The sequence below is a fragment of the Streptopelia decaocto genome (assembly GCF_964273445.1).
Source record: "Streptopelia decaocto genome assembly, chromosome: Z".
In the NCBI taxonomy this organism is placed as follows: Eukaryota; Metazoa; Chordata; class Aves; order Columbiformes; family Columbidae; genus Streptopelia; species Streptopelia decaocto.
The window spans coordinates 50,263,861-50,288,817 of record NC_138657.1 but is presented as its reverse complement, the minus strand read 5'-3'; the positions used below and the strand labels follow the sequence as shown (position 1 = coordinate 50,288,817).

General features: G+C 39.5%; 2 protein-coding genes across 4 annotated transcripts in view; both read right to left on the bottom strand.

Annotated features, from left to right (window-relative positions):
- Window positions 1-15,754, bottom strand: part of SNX24 (sorting nexin 24) — a 93,730-nt gene extending 77,976 nt beyond the window's left edge. For both annotated transcript variants that reach the window (XM_082075777.1, XM_082075778.1), the window contains exon 1: window positions 15,601-15,754. In XM_082075777.1, coding sequence (XP_081931903.1) covers window positions 15,601-15,660 — 60 coding nt within the window. In that variant the 5' untranslated portion in view covers window positions 15,661-15,754. The remainder of the gene's footprint in view (window positions 1-15,600) is intronic.
- Window positions 15,755-24,132: 8,378 nt separating this feature from the next.
- The window catches only part of SNX2 (sorting nexin 2), a 35,716-nt gene continuing 34,891 nt past the window's right edge, over window positions 24,133-24,957 (bottom strand). For both annotated transcript variants that reach the window (XM_082074322.1, XM_082074323.1), the window contains one exon: window positions 24,133-24,641. In XM_082074322.1, coding sequence (XP_081930448.1) covers window positions 24,591-24,641 — 51 coding nt within the window. In that variant the 3' untranslated portion in view covers window positions 24,133-24,590. The remainder of the gene's footprint in view (window positions 24,642-24,957) is intronic.

The window sequence follows — 24,957 nt, the reverse complement described above, 5'->3', positions numbered from 1 at the left end:
CCTGTACTCACATATGTACAACCACATGTGTGTTCACGGCATGTCTGTGTTCTGACCCTATCTGAATATAAGGAGATTACACTGACCACAGCACATTGTTGGTTTTGATGTTTGCTTAGTGGCAACTGATTTAGCATGCCTTCAGCACAAATAAAACTTGTATTAACAGCATGCTCACTGAATTAAACTAATTTGTACTTTCCACAACCAAACACATATTTTAACTAGGAAATGTGACACAGCTGTTTGTACTAGTGCACAAATAACATACACATAAGCTAGCACATTGCAAAAAATCGACACTGTTATAAGAAGTCATTCTACAGAAAACTCCACCAAGAAATAAAAGAGAAAATACTTTAAAAGTTGGTCTGCATTAAGCTTAAAATGAAAACTTTCCTTTTTTCTTTTTATATGCAATATTGAACAGTGAGTTCTGATCCTAACCTGGAATTTCTCTGAGGAACTGTATAACATAACAGTATTTTTCTGAATATATTTAGAACAGAAAAGGAAAAAATGCAGGCTCATTTTAAAATTTTGCTTAGCTATGCAAATGTGGAAGGTACAGTGGGAAAGAAAGTGGCAGACTTGCACAGACTTGCTAGCGGGGTGCTCAGAGTTACACTGCTGTCAGAAATTCCCTAGGTGAAACTAAAAAGAAATACTTTGTGCCCAAGCATTTTTTTAAATTCCTCAGAGATACCATAAATATTAATAAGAACATATTTTAAAACAGTCTGTTAAATATTAAGGCATGTGCTTGTATGCTATACTAAAGTACAACAATTGAATAAACATCAGTTCTTCCGACAGGATTCACTAAAATATTTTTTTGGCTCTCCAGAGATATCCTTATTAACCCAAACTAACATGTTCAAAATAATACGATTCAATGATCTGGCAGTTTCTAAGAACAGATTACTGACATGGTTTTGAATGTTTCTTAGATGAAATCACTAACATTAACACCTTCACGTTAATCGATTGGTGTCAGCAGAATTCTGGAAAGCTATGCTGCAGGCTCCAACACCAAAGCAGTAATCAATTAAGGAAGTCAGCTGAAAAAAATGATGCAAAGATCACAGTTGTCAATGGCAAAATAATCTCATCTCAATGATGTCAAACCAAGAGTAAAAAAATGCCACATATTTCCTTCATAATGCAAGAAAACTATTCCAAACAAAGCTTCAGTAAACCAATGATTGTCAAATAACTATTGCAATTAAAACCTCTGAAGAAATTATTCAGGAATCTATATTCTAGACCATATTTATATAATATCATACAAGATACATTTCAGTATAAGTTATACAAGCTTTTTTTTTTTACATTTTTAAAGAACATACTTGCTAAAAAAACAGTGATTTTATTTAGAGAATACTTAAAACTCCAAACAATTAATAGAGAGTTAAATATCAAGAAAAAAATACATGCAATTTAGTCCCTGGAAATTCACTAACATTTTTTAGGCGTCCTATACACTTTTCTTTTTGAATAGGGAGAAACAAAGCCACCGATTTTTAACTGTATGTTTCATCTGTAAGCACAAATAACACTGCTTTGTTGTCCTGCTAAGGTCTTGAACCTGCTGAGTTAGCAGGGATGTCCACAGCAGGCTGTTGAGAAGGGGAGCGCTAAATACCACTCAAAATAGGGTTCTCATTTCTCCGTACTCTTTGTTTGGCTATCACCATCATGAGGGCCTCTACCATGCTACATGCCATAGAAAGCTACCTGACACAATCTGTAGTGCATTCTTTACCTTCCACAAGCAAACCATCAGAATCTATTAAAATTACTTTACGCCGATAGCACTAGAGACATGACAAATCACAGGCCAAGAGTCAGATACCAAAGAATGTGTCTCAGGGCGTTGGGGCCAGGCCCATTTGCAAGCAAATGATATTGTGTGAAGCTGGCATGCTCAGTGCATGACAAACTGATGCAATTTCAGTACTGTCGGAGAAGCTGGCTGAGATTTCTCTGATGCTGGCTACAGTTAGTGTACAGAATTGTGCAGAGTTCCCAGATTTGAATCACTTGGGGCCTGAGAGGGCTTCACTTGACAAGCCACAAATAATTACACTACACTCTTTCTATTGTACTCTATTATTTTACCTCTTATCTCTAGGCTTCGAGCACTCATGAACAAGCAAGGTCGCTTCTATTTTGACCATGATGCAACAAAACATTGCTCTTTTGTGATATGATAAATAAAACACAGGCCTGCAGACTAAACATTTTTATCAGGTCCATTTTCCACTTTTATAAGCAACAACTTGTTAGAAGCGCAGAGGTTGGAAATAGCTATGCAGGCAAGTTCATGAGCTTTTCACTTAAGACTGTGATACAGATATCTTGTTATTGTAAAAACTCATTTGAGAAATGGGGCATTAAGTTCTTAGTCCGTAACAGATAACAGTTATATCTGTGATTACTTTAAGGAGGTTTTTACCCCCTTTCAAATCAGCGATTTTTGACAATTTAGTTGGTCAGTAGCAAAAAATAGTTTTGAATGTGCAGCATGTTGCCAGCTCTTTCCCAGACACCAAACACTTCAAAACTAAAGTAACTGCATTTTCTGTATAAGATCACAAAACGTATTATTTAAAAAACGAGCCAGTTAGTAAAGTTCAGTGTTAATGGTATTATCCTGGGCACTAAATTTAAAAAGAGTAATGACACTAAAAACATTCACACTCTAAATTAAAAAAAAAAAAAAAATTAAAAAGCTGAAGAAAAAGCAGTGGCTTTTGTGGTTTAAGGAACTAAGTTCTAGTCATCTTTTCTTAGTGTATAGAACAATTTACTCTTTCAGAAGAAACTCCCTTCTTCCTCCCATGGTCTAGGAAAAAATTAGGTTTTTACTTTAGAGTTCCGTATTACAAACCAGATGGTAGCATTTTTTTCAGCTTTAAAACTATGTTTAGAGGTTTTCTAAAGCTGCAGTTAATACAAACCATTGGATAGTAAAGGAAGAATGCAAATAGGAAGACTAAATGCACATAGAGAAAACAATTATACCAAGTACTGTTTCTGATTCCCATTAATGTATTCTCCTTATGTTTATTTTCCAGATAAATATATAGCAGCAAGTAGGCACCAAAAGGTATAGAGAAAATGTTAAAGGACTTCTTAGCTACAAGTGCTGAACTCAGAGTCTATTCCCCTACTTTGTCTCTAACTCAGGCCAACGTAAGGGTTGCCTTATTTGAGAGGAGGCAATTATTGTCCTCACTAACACTATTAACAAATTCTTACCAAGTTGTTTTACAACACATCTAAAAATATGTTTTCCTTCTTCCCAACTGGCACTAAAAAATTATGGCAAAACAAGTCTGACATCGTAACATCTCTGCCAAGGGAAGGTAAAACTGAAACAACCAAAGGAACAGATTTTGACACAGAAGAGAAATATGGAATTATTATTTTTTTTTAAAAAGCATACTCAGCCATACTTCAGAATCTACTTGAGTTTTGTAATCTACGTGTTGAAGAGGAATTTTTAAAACACGCAGAGGAAACAGTGCAAAGATTGTATTGCTACCAATCACACATCCATATCCACATTCTGAGTGCTCAGCAAAAGGAAAGGCCTCTGACATTTTCTATTCAGTACCAAAAATAGATGTTTTCAGTAATTACTGACTTCTTATGCCCCCTCACCACAATGTGAAAACAGAAGCTAAGTCTTAGGCTTTTAGAAAGAGCACGGATCTTCAATTAAAACCTAGCTTTTAAATGTTCTCTGGCTTGTTTTTAGGAATGGAGTGGTTTGGATCTTCATATAGCGTCTGTCATCGTGGAATATGATTTTTCTTAGAATTTCAAGAAAAGAAAAAAGCAAGAGGCTAATATATGTTCTGATCCTATAACAGCATAGCATTCAACTCAAAATTTCGTTTGCCATTTTTTCTTGAATATCCATTTCTTCACATATTCCAAGCAAAGTAAATATTTCTATAACATTCCCTGACATCACTAGAAATCCATTCATTTTTTGATTAAACTGATGATACGTTCCTTATGTTTCCACATATCAACAAAACAAGATAGCTAGATTGTAATTACCATGACAGATTGGCTGCAAGTAAGACACATGTCCAGGGAGTCATATTCCTGGAAAGAACTTGATTACTAAGTAAAGCGAATGGCATGGAATCTATATGCAAAGAAACAGAGTCCTGTGCAAGACCAGAAGGAAGTTAGCTTTAGTATATATGGTCACTTTTCATAAAAGCAGTTCATTGTAATCAATACAAACTTGCTGTTGAACAACTGATTGCTTCACCACATAATCAAAATTATTCATTTGTCCTGATGTAAAAGATGATAGGAGAGCCTCAGATTTCATTATTTTCCAAATTGGAGATACTGCAGCATACAAATACCTCCTGCCCTGGAATAAAAAGGGAGTCCATTTTTTAAAAGTTAATCAACTAAAGGAATCACAAAATGGTTGGTGTTGGAAAGGACCTCTGGAGATCATTTAGGCCAACCCACCTGCTAAAGCAGGTTCACCCAGAGCAGATCGCACAGGAATGTCCCCAGAGAAGGAGACTCTACAGCCTTGCTGTGCAGCCTGTTCCAATGCTCCCTCAAAGTAAAGAAGTTTCTCCTCATAATCAGTTGGAAGCTTCTCTGTTTCAGTCTGTGCCCGTTGCCCCTCATCCTATCGTTGGGCACCACTGAAAAGAGTCTGGTCCCAATCTCTTGACACCCACCCTTGAGATATTTATAAACACATAAACCCTTCTCTTCTCCTGGCTGAACAGACCCAGCTCTCTCAGTCTCTCTCCATAAGAAAGGTGCTCTAGGCTCCTAATCATCTTTGTAACCCTCAGCTGGACTCTCTTCAGTAATTCCTTGTCCTTCTTAAATTGGGGAGCCCAGAACTGGACACAGTACTCCAGACGCAGCCTCAGCAGAGCAGAGTAGAGGGGCAGGAGAACCTCCCTCGACCTGCTGGGCACACTTTTCCTAATGCACTCCAGGAAGAAACAAGGAATATAAAAAATAAAATAATGAAGATGATTCTTATCTCATAGTTCTTGAGGCAGACCAGTGGGAGAAAATACTTTCACAGAAATTATATAAAATTTCCAGTATATTAAAGAATCAAGTAGCCAAACAACGTTTGGATAGACATTACTTTTCACAGCATCTCACCAACAAACAACTATTACCAAATGTAATCAATCCCTTTCAGGACTGATTTTTGAAACTCTTGTGTACCATGTACAGAATGCAGCAACTCATTTAACCTACAGGCCCTGGTCTTAACAGGTACCCACAAACACTGTGACATACAAATATTTATACATACTAAATGGAAGATGCAGTGGAGGTTTGCCTGTTATTTCTTACGAATTACTCACTCTAGCTACACTGATGGCAGCTTCAAAACCCTAAAGCATCTTCTCAGATTTCCTATTCATACATTCTTAGAGCTGACAGTTGTTTTGAACAGGAGGTGGAGCTCTCACTGCATAAGCAGTGGAGGAGTGAGAGGAGTCATATTGCTTAGAACCTGGAATGGACATGGTGCTCCTTTCTCACAGTATGCTCTTTCTGTCTCGTTTTAATGCCTAGAAGTATCCAAGCATTGCTGTTGTGCCCCAAATACTTCATTTAAAAACAAACAAACCAACCAAATCAACAACAAAATAAAACAACAAACAAAACGAAACAAAAATCCCAACCACATAGTCCTTATTGGTTTATGAACTGTGAAATGTTTATATGATAAATAGGTTGAAATATTATCTTTGTTGTTGTTGTTGTTATTAGACTGTTCCTGGTAAGAGAGTATCCATGTTCTGGCTACAAGATCTTTATCGTCAGGACATCTAAGAATAAAAAATTTGTTAACAGACTACACACACTTCCCCTTTCATTTCCCATTAAAAATACAATGCCGCTTTCAAAGGGAATTATGATACTTCTGCTTTGTCATCAAAATCTGCTTCCAGAATGCTCTACAAAATGCTATTGTAGCCCTCTGCAAGCCACACAAAGTACAGGCTTATAGAAAACCAAAACCAAAAGTTGATATAAGTCCTCATATAATTACTGTGAAGAGGAGAAATAATGGTTGCTCACAATGAGAGCATTCAAAATGCAGCAGCTATAAAGCCTCCACTAGCACACTTCCATAGTGCATACCTAATGTAAGTACATCACTGTACACAAATGTAGCACTGAAATTCTACTACCAAGTGCTCTGCCATGCAAGCCTGTCTTCTCTATGTTCTCCTCACTGCCAGCGCACAAGGAAAACCTCTATCCACCTTGGTAGAGCTCAGTCAAGACTGACTAAACTTTGTCTCCAGTGGCCTATTGCATAAGAAATACAATTAGGTCACTAAGCTGTAGTATGAAGTCTCATTGATTTCTTTCCTATTTCTTTACAAGAACCACCAATATTTAGATATATTCAGCCTCCATATAAGCAATCCTTTAAATTCCTCAATATAAAAAATTCATGAAGGAACTCAAAAAGAGAGATAGATAAGGACAAGAAGAATGTGTTCATGTAAATTATCAGCAAAGACAACATTCTTCACAAAGACTGTAAAAATGAAAATCTATAAGTGGGTAGGTATCGGGTGGTATTTTCCAACGGATAATTTCAAACTGTAGTGGTTTGAAGAACTGTCATTTAAAGTTTTCAGTTATTCTAAAAGTAAATACCTATTATTAAAAAAGACAGCTTTCTAAAAATCCTTCTGTAATACGAACTTTATTAATATAAATTAATAATCTAGTCACGGCTGTAGATGAAAAACACATCTTTGGCTTCTTCAGGACTCACCAGTCACCTAACATAAAAATGGTATCATATACTGAAATGCCAAGATAACTTCATAAATGCCATGACAATGATGACTAATTAAAAATTAAACCTTCAGTGAGTTATATCAATCATTAAAAATTCAAAGATCAGTTAAAATGTGTGTTACAGCAATTAAAAAAAGGGAGAGACCTATTACATCTTCCCTCATGTTGTGTTTGAAAGCCTGTTGTGTTCTCATTCCTGGGAAGTAAAAAATGTACCTACGCTTACCACTATCTTTGTTGACAAGATTTTACAAGTATCACAACTTGATACTAAACAGACAGCAAACACCAGCAGAAGCAGCCAAGCATTAATCATCTCATGAAATAATTCCACTGGCAGTGTTATATTATTAACAAAGTTTTGCTCTTACTCTCTCTCAAAGATTCAATGGAACTCAAATATATCTTTATTGTGATGCATGTTTGAATGCTCTGCTACCCCCTATCTTTCTGAAAATGTAACTTCCTCATCAAAACCACAAATCAGCACATCTTGGGAGAGAACTGGGTAACTGATGTTTTGCAGTTATGGTTTACTGACAGAATGTGTCAACTTCTTGTCTTTCAGATGGTAAATTGATATAGGCAATCATGCTTCTGTTTCTTTATCCCACTGCTGACCCCCTCTCAGGAATACATCAAAAGTGATTTCTTGCTCAGAGAAATCTTACATGGCCCTTTTTCCACTAGGATTTCATGACTGTGAATCAGGGCAGTTATGAGCAATTGCACAACAATTAGAGATTACTGGAGCTATAAGGTCTCTGTGTAACCTGTCTATATCCCAAAGCAGATTAAACACACAAGAATGAAATGGCTTTAACTGATTGTTATGTATGCACTCAGTTTTTCACTTCGGCTTTAAGTTTTTCCAGTTTCTGTCTTAGCTGCCTTTACATGCACTGCAACATTTTCTGTGTCTAACTTCATACTCTTGAAGTTACTGTTAGATATCAAGTGAGCAGTTTCATATCACTGATTTAAAATCTGTCAACAGGAAAACTGACTGGAGGAAAGAAATTTAATCATGACTGCTCACAAATGCACAAATTAAAAAAGAAGAAAGTATATTCAGTAATATCACTCTTTGGCCTAAATTTTCAGATCTATTTCTTCCATTAATACAGGCTCCTTCATTGGAACTGAAAGAAACTGGTCAAAATAGCTTTTTTTCTGACATCACAGAATCACTGGCACATGTCCAATTATATTTATCCTCCTCATCTTCCCATGTAGGAGAGAAAAGTATCTGTACAGACCCACTCTGACTCCCTTGTGGAGTAACCAGGACATTTAAAAATTCTTTATGAAGACACTAAGACAATAAAAATAGTATAATTGATCTAATTGATCTAATACTTCTGTTTAACTACCTTGAACTTGGAGTAACTGGTCTGTCACTGATTTCAGTAACACTTGTGACACAAGGTAACATGTGGTAAACTTGTACAAGCCAAATTGGTAAGCAAGTCTTCCTACTGACAGATTTCATACTCAAGGCACACAGAGCCTCTTCGGATTTTCCACGAACTACCAAGTTCACACAGTCCAAAGACTCAAAGGGTTTCAATAGTAATACTTGAAAGTGTTTTTACATAAAATCATTCACATATTACTCCTTCCATACTTTTAAACTACAATACTTATAAATATACCCCCTTTATCTTTCACATGTACCACTTGCTATTGTGGGTTACTCTTAGGCTTCATATGGAAGAACATCTAACAACTTCCCTTTTTGATTCTATGCACATTTGCTTTGACAGTAAAGAATGCTGAAATACAAAAGCTATACCAAACTTTAAGTCCCTGTAGTTTTATACTTCCATAAGCAACAGTATAGCCTAGTAACTAAACCGCTTCTTCTATGGAGGCAAAGTCTATGGACTTTCAAAAAATCCACAGTACTTCAAGACCCTACATGTCATATCTTACTTCCACAACATTAGCAACTCCAGGAGCAATTTGGGTAGTAGTATTGAAATTAAATTAATTAAAAATATAGTAAGCACATGTGTCAGTCAAGTATGACCTCTGCTCTACCACACATATAAATGTATGTCACCTTGACCTGCCATATACCACTGTAAAATTTTTTGGTCAATATAAATCAAAAGTACACTAATTTATTCAGTAAGTTTCCTAGCATCTGAATCAACATTAGAAATCTAACTAGTATTTGTTATTCTGTTATTGACAAACGGAGCATATTTAAATGATAACAAGAACACATGGGTGTCATTTTGAAGTTGAATTGTTCCCTAGGGACATCCTTAGTAAGCCTCTACATTTAAAGGTCATTCACTGCCAAATTATGAACAACTGTTGCATTTATTAGCACAGGCTCAATAGTTTGGAAGCTAGTGTCATCAATTTAAACTGACAATGAAATCTAGTTGTCCACAAGGAAAACAGACATTTTCCTTATTCCATGTGTCATCATTTTCTGTATACTCCAAACAGAACCGGAACAAGTGCAAGTTTACTCCATATTTTTTTTGAGGGGGTGATGATGGTGGACAAAAGGCTTTCAAGGTTTTATATCAGAGGAAGAGTGTTTCTGTAAAGCTGAGCTTCTAAAATAAAGACTGAAAGGAGCATGCTTCCCATTTATTAATACTTTGTTGACAGATCTATATTTCAAGTGTTGCATTATAGACTTTTTGCTCTTTTTTTCTTTATAATCTTTTCTTTCCCTCAACTTATCTTTCAGTGGTCAAGACATAACCCCTCCTATTTCTTAACTGCTCTGCAGTTTTTCCTCTGAAGCTAGGGAGAAGTTTCTAGTTTCTGTGGCAAGTCACTTCCACCCTTTTCCCAGAATTGAATTCTGCTTCTAAAGCTAGCCAGTGGTTGATAAGTCTCTGCCCTTCCCCCTTTCCCTGTGCTACCTAGCCATACCACGGAGCAGAAGAAAATAATCTCGAACAACAGACTTGAGGGAAAGCAAGCTGAAACCAAACCAGTAAGTTGGTAGCGAGCTTCTTTAAAGAAAAGGACAACACTCTTTTCCTGTCTTTCCTTTCCAGGCAGTGAGAATACACAGTGGTGAGTTGAGTCAAAGAGGACCTGGATGCTGTTCTTCTCAAGATAAGGAACCAGAAACCCAGTGATGTCAGGAAAGCGTGTTTTGGTAGTCTTGCAGAGCCACTGTAGAGAGGAAGGAGTCTCCTCCCAGTCTCTCACTTCATGCAGGAGGTCATCATTATTACCGTTACAAGCAAAGAAACTAGGACAACCATCACCACACTTGTCAAAAAACTCTTCTTCAGCCCTCTTTCTCTGCAACAGCCCCTGACAGTCACAGTGCAGAAGACACCTTCTGTAAGCTCCAACAAGTTACTGGGCTGGTGGAAAGCCAGCATGTGACCAATCTTCTACTTACCCTAAGCTTCATCATCTGTTTCTGCTACCAACTATATTACCTCTGATAGTTGCTTGTTTCAGCTATTCCAATAAAACATTTGAATTCTGAGCAAGTTAGCACTTGTGGGAAAGAGAAAATAAAAAAAAAAAGCAGCAAAATATCAGTTAGATAGTTCCCTCAGGCCTCTGGGATGTATCTCATCAGGTCCCGCAGATTTATGCATGTTCAGGTTACTCAGGTGGTCATGAAATGGATCTTCTCTTAGGTTCATTTTGGTTGGACAATACTTTCAAGGCCAAGTTCAATCATTAATCTGGTTAAGACTGCCAAGTCCACCACTAAACCATGTCCCTAAGAACCTCATCTACACATCTTTAAAATACCTCCAGGCATGGTGACTCAACCACTTTCCTGGGCAGCCTGTTCCAGTGCTCAAGAGCCCTTTCTATGAAGTTTTTCCTAATACCCAAACTAAAACTGTTACAACTTGAGGCCATTTCCTCTCGTCCTGTCACTTGCTACTTGGGAGAAGAGACCAACACCCTCCATGCTACAACCTCCTTTCAGGTAGCTGAAAACAGCAATAAGGTCTCCCCTCAGCCTTCTTTTCTCCAGGTTAAAAAACTGCACTTCCCTCAGCCACTCCTCGCCAGACTTGTGCTCCAGGTCCCTCACCATCTTCACTGCCCTTCTCTGAACTTGCTCCAGCACCTCAGTGTCCTTATAGTGAGGGGCTAAAAACTGAACATGGGGTTTGAGGTGGGGCCTCACCAACACAAGTACAGGGGGATGATCACTTCTCTTGTCCTGCTGGCCACACAATTTCTGATATAAGCCAGGATGCTGGTGGCCTTCTTGGCCACTTGGGCACACTGCTGGCTCACGTTCAGCTAGCTGTCAACCAACACCCCTAGGTCTTCCCCATACCTGCAGTATTGCCTGGGGTTGCTGTTACACAGGTGGAGGACTCAGCACTTGTCTGTGCCACACAACTGGCCTCAGCCCATCAATCCAGCCGGTTCAGATCCCTCTGTAGAGCATTGCTGCCCTCAAGCAGATCAGCACTTCCACACAACCTGCTGCTGGCTGCAAACTTGCTAAGGGTACACTCAATGCCCTTGTTCAGATCATTGATAAAGAGATTAAACAGAACTGGCCCCAATACTGAGCCCTGGGCAACACTGCTCATGATTGGCCACCAACTGGATTTGACTCTGTTTACCACAATTCTTTGGCCCCAGCCATCCAGCCAGTTCTTTATTCCTTGCACAGTACACCCTGGATGGCCATGAGGTGCCAGCTTCTCCAGCAAAAATCTGTGGGAGATGGTGTCAAAGGTTTTACTAAAGTCTAGGTACGCATTATCCACAGCCATTCCCCCATCTGCTAAGTGGGTCACCTTGTTGTAGAAGGAGATCAGGCTGGTCAAGCAGGACCTGCCTTTCACAAACCCATGCTGACTGGGCCTGATCACTTGGTTGTCTTGTATGTGCTCTGTGATGGCACTCAGAATGTTCTGTTCCATACATTTCCCAGCACTGAGGTCAGACTGACAGGCCTGTAATTCCCCAGATTCTCTATCTAGCCCTTCCTGTAGATCAGCATTGCATTTGGTAACCTGCAGTCAACCGGGACCTCCCTGGTTCACCATGACTGTTCACAAATGATGGAAAGTGGCTTGGTGAGCATGTCCGCCTGCTCCCTTAGAACCTTTGAGTGGATCCCATCTGGCGCCACAGACTTGTGCATGTCTAAACAGTGTAGCAGGTCACTAACCATTTCTCCTTGTATTATCTGGGCTTCATTTTGCTCCCCATCCCCGTCTTCTGGCTCAGGGAGCTGGGTACCTGGAGTACAACTGGTATGACTGTTAAAGACTGAGGGAAAGAAGGCACTTAGTACCTCAGCCTTTTCCTCCTCCTCTGTCAAATGTTTCTGCCTGCATTCACCAGAGGGTGGAGATTCACCTTAACCCTCCTTTTGTTGAGAATGTATCTATAGAAACATTCTTTAATACAAACAATTGGAAGGACTTTGCTCCAGTAGTCCCTTCCTTGACCTTTATCCACTTGAGATGTGTGGGAAGAGAAAATGCCAGTAAAGACCAAGACAAGAAGACTTTTTGAGTACCAGTTTGCAAGTCATGTTCATCAGGAGAGGGGTACACCTTCTTTGATCTTACTGTTTTAAATGTGAATACTATACTGTCCTGGTTTTGTTAAAAAACAAGTTTCTCTTTTAGTGAGTTTGCCTGTCAGCTAAAGCCTTCATATTAGCTGCATTTTCCTGGAGAACCAGATACATGTTTTGGTAAATATAGCAATGGAATGCAAACTTATTGATAAGGACAGATTAACATCTCGCAAGAGAGGCAACCAGAAACAAGTGACCAAGAAACTGACCAATTGTGTATAACGTTCCACTCACGTGAATACTTCACATAAAAGTGGGAGATCACGAGGGTCTCGTTCTCTTTGCCTTTTTCATCCCTTTTGCTTGTGGCCGACATTAGGAGAGGACCTTGCTAGTCGGCCCTGCGAACTGAGGCCTAATGAGAGACTGAATGGCTGCAGAGTCCAATCCAGGACTTCGGGTGCCAGCTCTGCAGTTGTTGAGACTTTCAAGATTGGTTTTGTATATTATTTTCTCTATTCTTATTAGTAGCATTAGTAAAACATTTTTAATTTTTCCAACTCTTCTCTCTCTGTCCTTCTTTTCCTCCCGATCGCCTGCTCTGAGTGGAAGGGGGGAGAGGGAGGGGCAAAAGGGGGAAGTGGGGAGGAGAGGGGGTTAACAATACATCTGCCAGGGTTTTATTGTCACCCCGCAATCTAAACTCTCGACAGAGAAATACGCCTGATGATGCAAAATAATTGAAATTGAATTACCTACATAATTTCACATAAAAAACATACTTTACTCAGATACATGGCACTAGTCCAGGATTGCACCCATTCCCTTTAATTTGAACATTACATTTCAAAGAGATTCTATACTTCACAGCATCACTTCCTCCGCTTAACTTTTCTAATTAATCAGATTCAGGTAGCACAGAAGTGGTGAAATATCTACTTAACACAAAATCTTCAACACCCTGCAATACTGATGTTTTATCACAACTCCATGGCTCTGACTGTTAAGCCCTACATAATGAGGTCCAAAAGAATGAGACATAAGGTTGTCTGGACATGGAAACTTTCATAAGCTTCAACATTCCAAGTGAAATCACCTTTTGCTCAAAGAAAAACAATTGCTATGTTACTATTTTTTCTTAGGTAAATATCTCTGCCTACGAAGTATATGCCTAACTAGTACAGAGGAATGGTAAAGTCTCACTAACCTCAGTTTTGCTGGAGGGAGAGATTACACTGTACTCATTTGCACTGGCCATGAATGTCTATGCTTGGAAGAATACTTACACAAATTATTTAGCAATGTAACAAATTGACAATTACATTAGAACAAGCCTTGCTCATGCATAGTCCATAAGCTCTTAAAGGCATAAATAGAATACACCATGTTATTATCAGAACAGACTTCCATATGCTCTTGCACAAGGATGACTGACCCACAGAACTTTAGTACAGTTTCATGGTCAGGGAAATCCTTGAACTGATGCATCTGATAGCATGACAATTTTTGTATGGGAGGTGGTATAGAACCCCCCCCATCATCTGATTGAAGAGGCAAAGTAATCACACAGGAATAACTACCAAACTATTGAGCTACAGCAAGTTTCAGACACTTGAGTTCAATTCATCAGTCGTTACCTGAGAGGAACAGTGCTGTAATAACCAACAGTTGCTGTAATAATCACACAATTTCACTTCCAAGATAATTTTCTTGAAAGACTTCTAGAAAGATGCAGTTTCATTCCTGATTTCTTTGAAGCTTAGACAGCTTAACGTTTATGAAATTTAAAAAAAAAAAAAACAAAAAACGAACACAAACCAAACAAACACAAATCCTCTAGATAATAGGATTCACCGACAGAAGTACTATTAAAGAAATAAGAAACACACTAAAAACAAATACTAAAAATATATATTGCTATGAAAAATCCCATTTGTGTGATATGCACATCTTAGAAATCACTGTTACTTCAACTAACCTGCCCAACTGGGACATGTTGGGATCAGTCTGTGCTATTGTAACCACACTCAATCAGAATGTTCTAAAGCCAGTTTCACTACCCAAAATCATGCAGTCATGTTGTAGGGTACCTCTTACATTTAAGTTCAATTAAGAGGCAGAAATATTAATGCAGTTACACTCCCACATTAATGTATCTAAAGTGGTTTACAAGGCTTCTAAATACTTGCCAGTACTGAGGACCAAAGAATATACAGCATTAGCATCAGACAGATGCACTTACTTCATGTAATTATGCCTACATGGACCAATCTTCTAGCAATGCAAGAAGATCAGATTTTTTTACTGGTATTTCTTAAAAGCTCAGAACTGCTGAATGAATAGATCTACTAAAGATACTAGATTCGAACATCCACCTTCAGTCAGACACCTTGGGCATCCACCAGAGCAATCACTGCCTCCACCCAAGCAGCATATGGAAAAGTGTTACAGCCCAACAGCTCCATGGGATGAGAAAACCACTGATGTCTTAAAATTGTGTAGACTAACTCCTCTGCTCAAGCAGGGTCAGCTTAAGCAGGCTGCCCTGGATCAGATCCAGTCAGGTTTTGAGAACATCGGAGGATGGAAACTTCAGAGTTCTCAGGGCAAACTGTGCCAGTGCTGGACCACCATCATGGTGACAAAACGATTTTGTCTTATGTCTAAATGGTCTTCTTTTTATTTTCATTTGTGCCTACTGACACTTGTTCCTTCACTGTGCTCCAATGAGAAGAGTCTGGCTCTTTATTCCTCATTCCCTCCATTCAGATAATCTGTACACAGTGATGATATCCTTCCGAGCCTTCTCTTCTCCAGGCTGAATAGTCCCACCTCTCTCAGCGTTCCTCACACAAGAGATGCTCAGTTCCCTCATCACGTTTAGCCCTGCACTGGACTTGCTCCAGCCTCTGTGCTGAGGAGCCCAGGCCCCGACCCAGCGCGCAGAGGGGCCCCCTCTCCGCAGGGCCGCGCACCGGGGCAGCGCTGCCTCTCTGCACCCGCTGGCCACGCTGCATCACCCACTGTCGCTACCGCCACCGCTCCAGATCACGAAGCGGGCGCTGGGCAGGAGATGCCAGCCGGGCCGAGGCCACCGCTCTTGCTCCGAGGGGCTCACGGCAGAGCAGGGCGGCCCCGCCCCGCGGGCCCCTCACGCCGGCACCTGCACGGCGGCCTGGCCCCCCGTGCAGACCCCACTCGCCGCCGCCACATCGCCCCCCCGAGGCGCGGGGGTGTCCCGCCCTGCCGCCCCTCACCGTGTAGCCCCGCTCCAGCTCGCTCTCCTCGTAGCGGAAGGAGGGGATGTACACCTCCATGGCGGCGAGGCCGGGCCGGGGGCACCGGCTCCCCCTCAGGCCCGCGTGCTCCCGCCCAGCGGTGCCGCCGCAGCCATCTGCACGCGGCACGTGACGCCGCGCACGTGACGCCGGGCGGGGCGGGGCGCACGGCCGGGCCGTTGAGCTTCGGCCGCTACGGCGCGTCCGTTGGGCCCCCGGCCGGGACAGCCACTGGAAACGCAGTGGAGAGATGGCGGCGGGGCCGCCGCCCCGCCTGGCCGCGCCGCCTTTCCCCGGGGTGGGTACGGGGCTGCCCGGCGGCCGGCAGGGAGGCTGCTCTGGCGTCACGGCTCTGGGCTAGATGTGCCCGGCTCTGGGAGTGGCGTGAGGAGAGCGCAGGTTTCTCTGAAAACAGCGTGTTTTCAAAAACGATTGAGAGCACCTACTTTAATATGCCGGGGCAGCAGTGTTGCTCTGGACCCGAGAAAAACGGGGAGGAAAAGAGTTAACTTTCAATGGGGTGAATTTGTCTAGCCCTGAATTGACACCACGGCTCAAACCACTTCCTATGCCCGCCTGGTCAACAAACTCCCGATAGCTGTACAAATATAGCACCTTTTGTAACGCCTCTTTTGAACTGATACATGAAATAAAGGGGGGGGGAAATCAGCGCTGAGGAAAGTGGCCTATATTGTGACTGTTCCTTGGAAGGTGCCTCTTCATTACTTCACCATCTACAGCTGCATTTAGTAGGCAGTGCTGTTGCACAGGGTAACACACTTTGCATGAACTTGCTAACCTTAAGCTTCAGACCTTCTGGAAGCACTGCAAAACGACAAGAAACTGCAGCTGTATTAGATGGCTGTAACTTGAAACTCACCGTGTAAGGTTTTATAAATGCTGGAGAGTTTCAGAGGCTGAATGATAATAAGATGGGCAACTTCACCATCTCTCACTGATCTTTTAAAGAGTAGCTACCCTGTACGTTCATGCATATGCAGGGTTTGATTTCACATAAGCAGAGTCAAATGCAAAAACATACCTAAAAAATGGACACAAACCAAATGATTACTTTTATTTGACAACTGTGGTTATGCTATCTCAGTGTTTCTAAATTTCTTTTCATTCTGCTCTAAGCAAAGACCTGTGACGTGAAGAGTTCAATACAAAATAGAAGGCTTTTGACTAAAAACAAGGGCACTAAAGCAAACTAACACCAGTTCATTTTGCTAAACTAAAGCAAAGTAACAACCATACATAATAAAAAAATTACCTGCAATCAAAGCAAAATAGTCTTCGGTCATTCCCCTGTGCACAGTGCTGGTCCTGTGTCAGTGTCCTCAAGTGCCAATGACCAGCAGAACAGTACCAGCACTGCTCTGTGGTCATGGTGACCAGGGTGAACAGGTTTCGAGTCCCTGTGCGCTCTCGCTGTAGGGACCAAGTTTTGAGAAGAGCGTGATAATTCAAAGGTGTGAATAAGGATTTTGATTTTTACCCAAAACATATCTGATAAATATGTTACAAGCATCCCAGGGAAAGGCAGCCCATCAGTCTGGTAAATGTGAGAATGCTAGAGCATAATTATGATGCCCTAGATTCTGTTAAGACTTCAGTCTTTAAGCTTAGTTTCCATTCTTCCCCTAATAAGAAATGGATGGACAAGTCTTATTACACCATTTATGCTGTAATGCATTTATACGGATGAGAAGCAAGTAGAGGAGTTTTGTAGGGGCACTATTTGTGGTTGTTTGCAATCTAATAACCAATAATTGCAAAAAGCTAGTTTTCTTCCTAGCATCATATAACTTATTAACAAAGGAAGGTTTGAGACATTAATCTGGTTTCAAATTCAATAGTACATAATGGAACTTTTGACTGTGCATCAGCCAAGAGGAACAAGGAAGATTACATGGTGAGCTGAATTCAAATACATCAATATGTTTTGGAATGTTAAATACTTAATTTGCACAATATTTCATCATTAGTTTGCTAATCTTTAAAGTTACATCTAAAGAAAAAATAGGATTTCTCCACATGGCTGACTGACCAAGGATTCTCTTTATGTCTCATACACTGAGGAGCAAAAATTTAAGAAACATTAATTCATAAAATGCTATCACCGTGCATGAAAAAACATCCAAAATTCTTGGTTTTGAAAGCTAATGGCACAAATGATACAATGATTCCCATAAACAACAAAGCAAAGAGAATGTATTTTAAATGTGGCTTGATTTGAACTGTTGCATTAAAATCATGTTAGTATCTTAAAAGCAAAACTGTAAAAGGGTTGAGCTTTACTGGTAACAATTACATAGTTTGCCTTCAAGTTCATCTCTTGAATAGGCCCCAGAAGATCCTCTAGGAACTGTGGGTGTTGGTCTTCATATATCGGGGTTTATTCTTGAAATAACTTGATCCAGAATGTAAAAGGTATGAATAAATATACTCCAGTTTTAACTGTTACCTGACATTAGACTCCAGCTTAACCTTCCATGATCACAGAAACTACAAATCATCATTGTTTCAAATCAGGACCAATCAGTGAAGCATGCCACACCTAAAAATAGTTAAATCAGATTGCAGCATTTTCACAATCAAGCTTTCAGACTATCTAAAAACGCAATATAGTTTTGAAACCAAAACCAAAACCCCTCTTTACTGGCCACTTCTGTTTTTTCTTTTCCAAAGTTGACTCTGTGCAATTCCTCTTATGGAGGGATTCAGTATTCATCACGCTAGAGTGATTCACGGGAGAGGAAAAGGAACAAATACAAGCAGCTCTGAAAGGTCAGTTTCCACTAAGTAATTCTCACGATTCAAGGACTTCCTGAATGGCTAGTTTCCAGAATAGAAGTAGGTAAAGAAAATGCACATAAAAATTCTAATCAAAGTGATAAGTAAAGTACACACCAAAACATAGCGGCCAGATTAAAAAAAAGATAGTCCTTAATAATATCACAAACTCAGTTTGCTCATTTTTCGGTTGCAACCAGACAGACTGGTTTTAAGTAAACTTCTACCTCGCTGTACTTGTACAGATACTGGTCTCATAAAAGTAGCAAAATTCAACATATTTGATAAAATCTTACAACTTTTTTCTTTTTAAGGGGTCCATGTGTTCCTCCTCTAAAGATGTAGCTACATTTTTTTCAAAGTAGTGTAGTTGTTTGTAAAACATCACGAAGCACTTTCATCAGCCAGTGAGTATAAAAAACACCACTTGGACAGGCAGAATCACAACTTCAGAAAGGTCGGTCAGTTTTCTACAGGAGTTCACAGACAGTACTTCTCCTAACAGCTATAATATTTTGAGCTGCTGAGGAGGTAATTTTCTGAACACCTGGAGTCTGTGCACATACGTGTTAGTGCACGAGGGGGTGGGTCAGGGTAGAAAAGTCAATGTGTTAGTACAATGTAAGATAACTGCAGATTTTCGTGCAGTGCTCCTCTACCCCTGTGTCGTGGTTTAAGCTGAGTTAGCAATATAACCACAATAGCAGCTTGTTCACTTCCCACCCCCCCACCCAAATAGGGGAGAGAATCGACAGGGAAGGGAGGAACTTGGGTTGAGATAAACACAGTTTAATAAAATAACAAAATACTAACACACTACTAGTAAAAATATATATAAAATAGAATAGAAAATAAAAGATACTCAATGCAATTCCTCACAAACTCCATCCACACTGAACAGCGAGTGCCAGGAAACAGCATGTGGTCCCAAACAGCTGATCACACAGAGAGAAAAAAAAGGAAAAAGGCAGAAAGGCCCAGAGACCTCTGCAAAATGGCAAAAGACCGAACTAAATGTCCTAAACAGAACTCACCCAAACAGGTCTCCAACAGCGAAGAGAAGAAGCGAGAGACTGGAAGATCCCAGTTCTCATTTAATATGAAGCATGATGCTAATGGATGGAATACTGTAGTCTGGATGTCAGTCAAGCTCTGCCTCATCTGTGCCCCCTTCCTCACTGCCTCACACCTGTGGGCAGAGTGATCAGAGTGTCCTTGGCTCACAGACCACAGCAATTAAAAACATTAACTCTGTGCTGGGGTGTTATCTCTTGTTCTCAAACTAAGTCCAAATAATGACTGTGCTAGCTATGAAAAAGAAAGGTTTCTAGCTGCATGAAGAAAATTAACTAATTTTCAGTTAAATCAGCACACCCTGGAAGTTCCACATCAGATGTGAGGCTAAGATAAAGCATTTCTTCTCTCATGACTTGTGCTACCTTCCTTCCTTGTGCTCCTCTTATCTTGATCTCTCTAAACAACAGATACATGGTTTATCTGAAGTCTTTTCTTGCTGTTCCATTTTCATTGCGTATTTCTTTTAGTTTTCATACAAATATCCTGCAAGAAGGATTCTGGCTAAGCTGCTTCGCATACTCTTCTGAAATCCTCTTTCTTCATGACATATTTTCTTAATGACAGAAAACAGGTTTTGGTTATTTCATATCCCTTCCCTATGCTAGTAATTTTCCCACTGATCTGGAGGAAAAAAAAAAACCCAACAAAATGGTAGTGTTTTAGCAGTGAAGTCAAGAGTTATTTGTTATTTTACTTTTTAGCAAGCTTAGCTATGGAAGACAAGAATTTCTAAAAAAAGGAAGAATCCCCTTAGAAGATAACAAGTAAGATTTTTAACAACTTGAAACTTCAGCTCCTTATAGGTTTTAATATTGAATTGTTTTTCTTATATGGTTGTAATAGACTCATATTTTGCCAGAGATTTGAAGTATTACGCAGCTTGTTTGACTCTGAAGTGGGAGGACTGAAAAAAAAGTTTTGTTTTGTTTTTGTTTTTGTTTTTTTTTTTTTAAGACAATCATTTCACCGTACACATAATTCTAGTGGATGTTGGCTGTTCAGTTAAGTGCACAGGCTATACTAGCCACCAGCTCATATCCACCAGAATTTGAAAGAAACTGACATATTTGGGGCATGAACTCCTGAGACACAGAAACACAAACTGCCATATTAGGCTTTCAGTGGGAATAATTGATAGGGAAGCAGAATCTGTCATTTTAAAAGGGACAGTGACTAAAGAATCAGAGACATTGTAGACTGAACGTCCATTTAAGAAAAAGGTAAAAATATCTTCAATTTGAGCCACATCAAATTATATACTTTTAATTCAAAAAGCGCCGTGGATGTGATAGATACAAGAATGGGGATGATTAAAAATTGTTGTAAACACCTACAGTGTTTATTTTAACCTAAAAAGTAAACTAGACTTCAGTAGCACCTTGTCTTTTATATAACATTCAAAATGTACCTGGCCATTTTGCAAATACTCATTTTCTTCATGCTAGTGATTCTTCAGTGGTTCACTGGCTTGGAGTTTCAGGGAAACAACACAAATTTAGTACAAGTTCCTGTACGAAACTCCACAGAGAAAATAGTTCAACAACACCTCCACTTGGTTTGAGAAATATCTGCTAATACTTCTATCTTCATAATGTAGGGGAACATAAACAAAATAAATAAGATTCTTGAAACAACAAGAGTTTTATGATAGGCAAATGTGACAGCTGATCTGGGTCTTCTGTTCAAATTAACCTTGTGATCATAGAATGGTTTGAGTTGGAAGGGACTTTCAAAGATCATGGAGTTCCAACCCCACTGCCACGTACAGGGACACCTTCCTCTAGACCAGGTTGCTCAAAGCCCTGATCAGCCTGGCCTTGAACACTTCCAGGCATGGGGCATCTACGATTTCTCTGGACAACCCGTTCCTGTGCCTCACCACCCTCATGGTAAAGAATTTCTTCCTTTTATCTAATCTAAATCTACACTCTTTCATTTTAAAGCCGTTACCCCTTGTCCTGTCACCATATGCCCTTGAAAAAGTCCCTCTCCAGCTTTACTATAGGTCTCCTTTAGGTACTGAAATGCCACAATAAGTTCTCCATGGAGCCTTTCCTTCTCCAGGCTGAACAACCCCAACTCTCTCAGCCTTTCTTCATAGCAGAGGTGCTCCAGCCCTCTGATCATCCTCATGGCCTCCTCTGGACTCGCTCCAACAGGTCTGTGTCCTTCTTATATTGGGGGCTCCAGAGCTGGACACAATACTCCAAGTAGGGTCTCACAAGAGCTGAGTAGAGGGAGAATCGCCTCTGTTAACCTGCTGCACATGGTTCTTTTGATGCAGCCCAGGTATGGTGGTTTAACCTGAGCTAGCAATATAACCATGACAACTGCTTGCTCGCTCCTCCACACCTCCCACCCCACAATAGAATCAAAAGGAAAGGGAGAAACTCATGGATTGAGATAAACACAATTTAATAAAAAAAAACAAAATAACACTAATATACTGCTACTAATATATATAAAATGTAAATAGAATATGAAATAAAAGGCACTCAATGCAATGCCTCATGAATTCCGTCTGCAACAAGCAGCCAGTCCCAGGCAGCACCACCTTGGTCCCAAACAGTTGATCCCAGAGAGAGAAGAGAGAAAAAGGCAGAAAGACCCAGAGGCCTCTGCAAAATTGCAGGATGGCAAAAGGCCAAACTAAAGAAAGTCCCAATCAGAACTCTCCCATACAGGACACCATCCTGGCTCTGACATAGCCAGTAATAATCTGAAAGATACCGACTCTCCTTAAATATAAAGCATGACGCTAATGGCATGGAATATTCTTACTGATCAGTCTGGATGTCAGTCAGGCTCTGCCCCATCCATGCCCCGCTTCCCAGCTACCTCATACCTGCAGGCTGAGCGCTCTGAAAGACCTTGGTTCTCAAATGACAACAGTTAAAAGCTTTAACTCTGTCCCAGGGTGTTATCTCTTGTTCTCAAACTACATCCAAATGACCATGCTAGCTATGAAAAATAAAGGTTTCTAGCTGCATGAAGGAAAACTAACTCATTTTCAGTCAAACCAGCACACCAGGATACAACTTTTTTGTATTACCAACATTCTGTGACACTGAACTCCAGAAATGTTATTATCCTTTTGTTCTCCAACAGGCTTCTGGTTTTAAGAAAACCTACAGAACTCATTCTCATTTTCAGTTGTCCAGTATTGACACAGTCACACTAATCCCTGCTTGGAGACTAATGTGAAAGTTTTTTTAATTATTTTATCAGAGAATCAATCTGATCTATAATTCAACTGAATTCTAATCCTGATAGATGCAAAATTAAAAAAAATAAATCAGGAGCTAGGAATGTTGCATAAACCACTTAAAGAAAAAAAATCATGACAGTATCTTTATCCATTTTGAGCTCTGTATATCCAAATGGAGTATTTAATTCTGCAAGTACCCAGTTTCATTCTCACTGGAACAAATTTGAAGTTTAATGTTGAGCTGTTGGTCAATTTTCATTAGTACTGAGCAAGCCAAAGTCGAATATATCATAACACTTAGTAGAGCGTTATGCCTGTATCAATTTCTTTATTGTAAACTTGGTGTATACTTGAGCTTTTCAAAAAGCAGTTACAAGCTAAATTACTTAACAAACACTGATGCACAAGGTAACAAGCTTAAGGTTTTAGCATTTCACTATTTAAAAAGATACTTGATAAAGGCTTGATAAATATTTTTTTTAAGTAACAGTTTCTGTACGTAGTTTCCTTGAAAATTCCTAGAAATATTGAGTCAATGCAGCTCTGTACAAGAACAATAGGAGACACTAATCTGGAAGGTTTACACTAGTTTTGTTGCACAAATCAGATTGTATGATTTTACAGCTGAATTTAGGTTTCCATTCTGTTCAGAAACAGTATTGAGTGCTTCTTTATGCTTGACCACAAAGAATACAAATTCATGGGCTTATCCTGCAGTTTTATGATTAGCTGAAAGCAGCAGCTTCTCTTGTATTTTGTATGATTAGCATTTTTCTAAAATTTGTTCATACCCTCTGTTAATATTAATACATGCCATTGACAAACCCAGGATGTTACTAAAATGACAGGGCAGCACATCCCATGTTAATATTGTGTATTTCAGAAAAATGTTTAGCTGCTCTGATTTCTTACAGAATTCAAATGTATTTTCTACTCAAGAAAATCCAAGTAGAATGCTAGCCCTTACAAATAACATACACTCAGCTCAATTACCTACTTTTCTTCCTCTCAATTACCAGAATTATTGCAAGATTTTCTTCCTTTTTTGTGTCCTGAGACCACTAAAGACAATAAAATTTATCAGTCCAGTAGGATATCAGTATTTGACCATGCAGGTGATCTTAAGCCTTCAGAAGCTTTGTAAAACACTTGGAAGAGATTTTGGTTTATGCCTGGCTGTTGCCCAAGCATCAGTCTTTTTGACTCTATCAGTATTAATGCATTACAGTTTACCAAGGCAGTGATAACTTCAGGTGAAAAGAATACCTGTAACAAAGCTATTCATAATTAAAAAACAGAACAGTTTACCACAAACACTGATTTGTGAGTCTTTAATACCATCTTCAGCATTCTTTACTAAATGTTGTTTCTGGTTTTGATATTATCTGAGTTTGTTCTAAATGCTGCTTCTGAGAACACAAAAAAATATCTACAGACACAAAACCAGAGTGTTTAATGTTTCACAAGGTACATCCCTTTATTATTGTAATCACAAAAACATGATTTTGTACAGGAATGTTTAAGTGAACATTAATCGATGCAATTAGATTTGTTTCATAAAGATCAGGTAAACATACTACAGAACATTGTATTGTAAAGAACAAAAATATCAGTTTTCTGGCCTTGCAGTGCACATTTTAGTGCAAGTATTAAGACACAATAGTGTTCAATTCAGCAATGTATTGCAGAACATCATGCCACAGTCCACTTCAAAGAGGGTCAGGACATGCAGCTTGTTAATAAAATGCTGTAGTATATAAAAAAAGCCACGTGTTAATTCATAAAATATATAGTGGTTTATTTGGATGATTTAAAGTGATTTCACTGTGGAATTTAGTTTATCCAGGACAAACATCCAGAGTGTCTTGCCATTTGGAATATTCTTCTTTTAGGCTATGGCTTTGGCTTCAGGTAGGAATGCCTCCCAGTATTTTATTAGCTTGAAGAGAAAGGAAAAACACTCATTATTAAGTACTAAATGTTGGAAAACACAGATGCCTTGCTCCTCTTGTGGTAAACTTGTCTCCATCAGACAAAGTAACAATGTAAGTGCTTCATATTATCCATTCACATTATTACATAATGCAAGAAAAAATACAAGTAATATACATACAAATCTGCTCATAGCAACATAGTTGCTACCACACCTTGAACAAAATGCTGTAGAATACAGTTACACAGAATTAGTTTACAAGCTCAGTTTGCTATTCTTACCTCTAAGGGTACTGCTTTTGTTTCAATTAAACAGAGAGTTA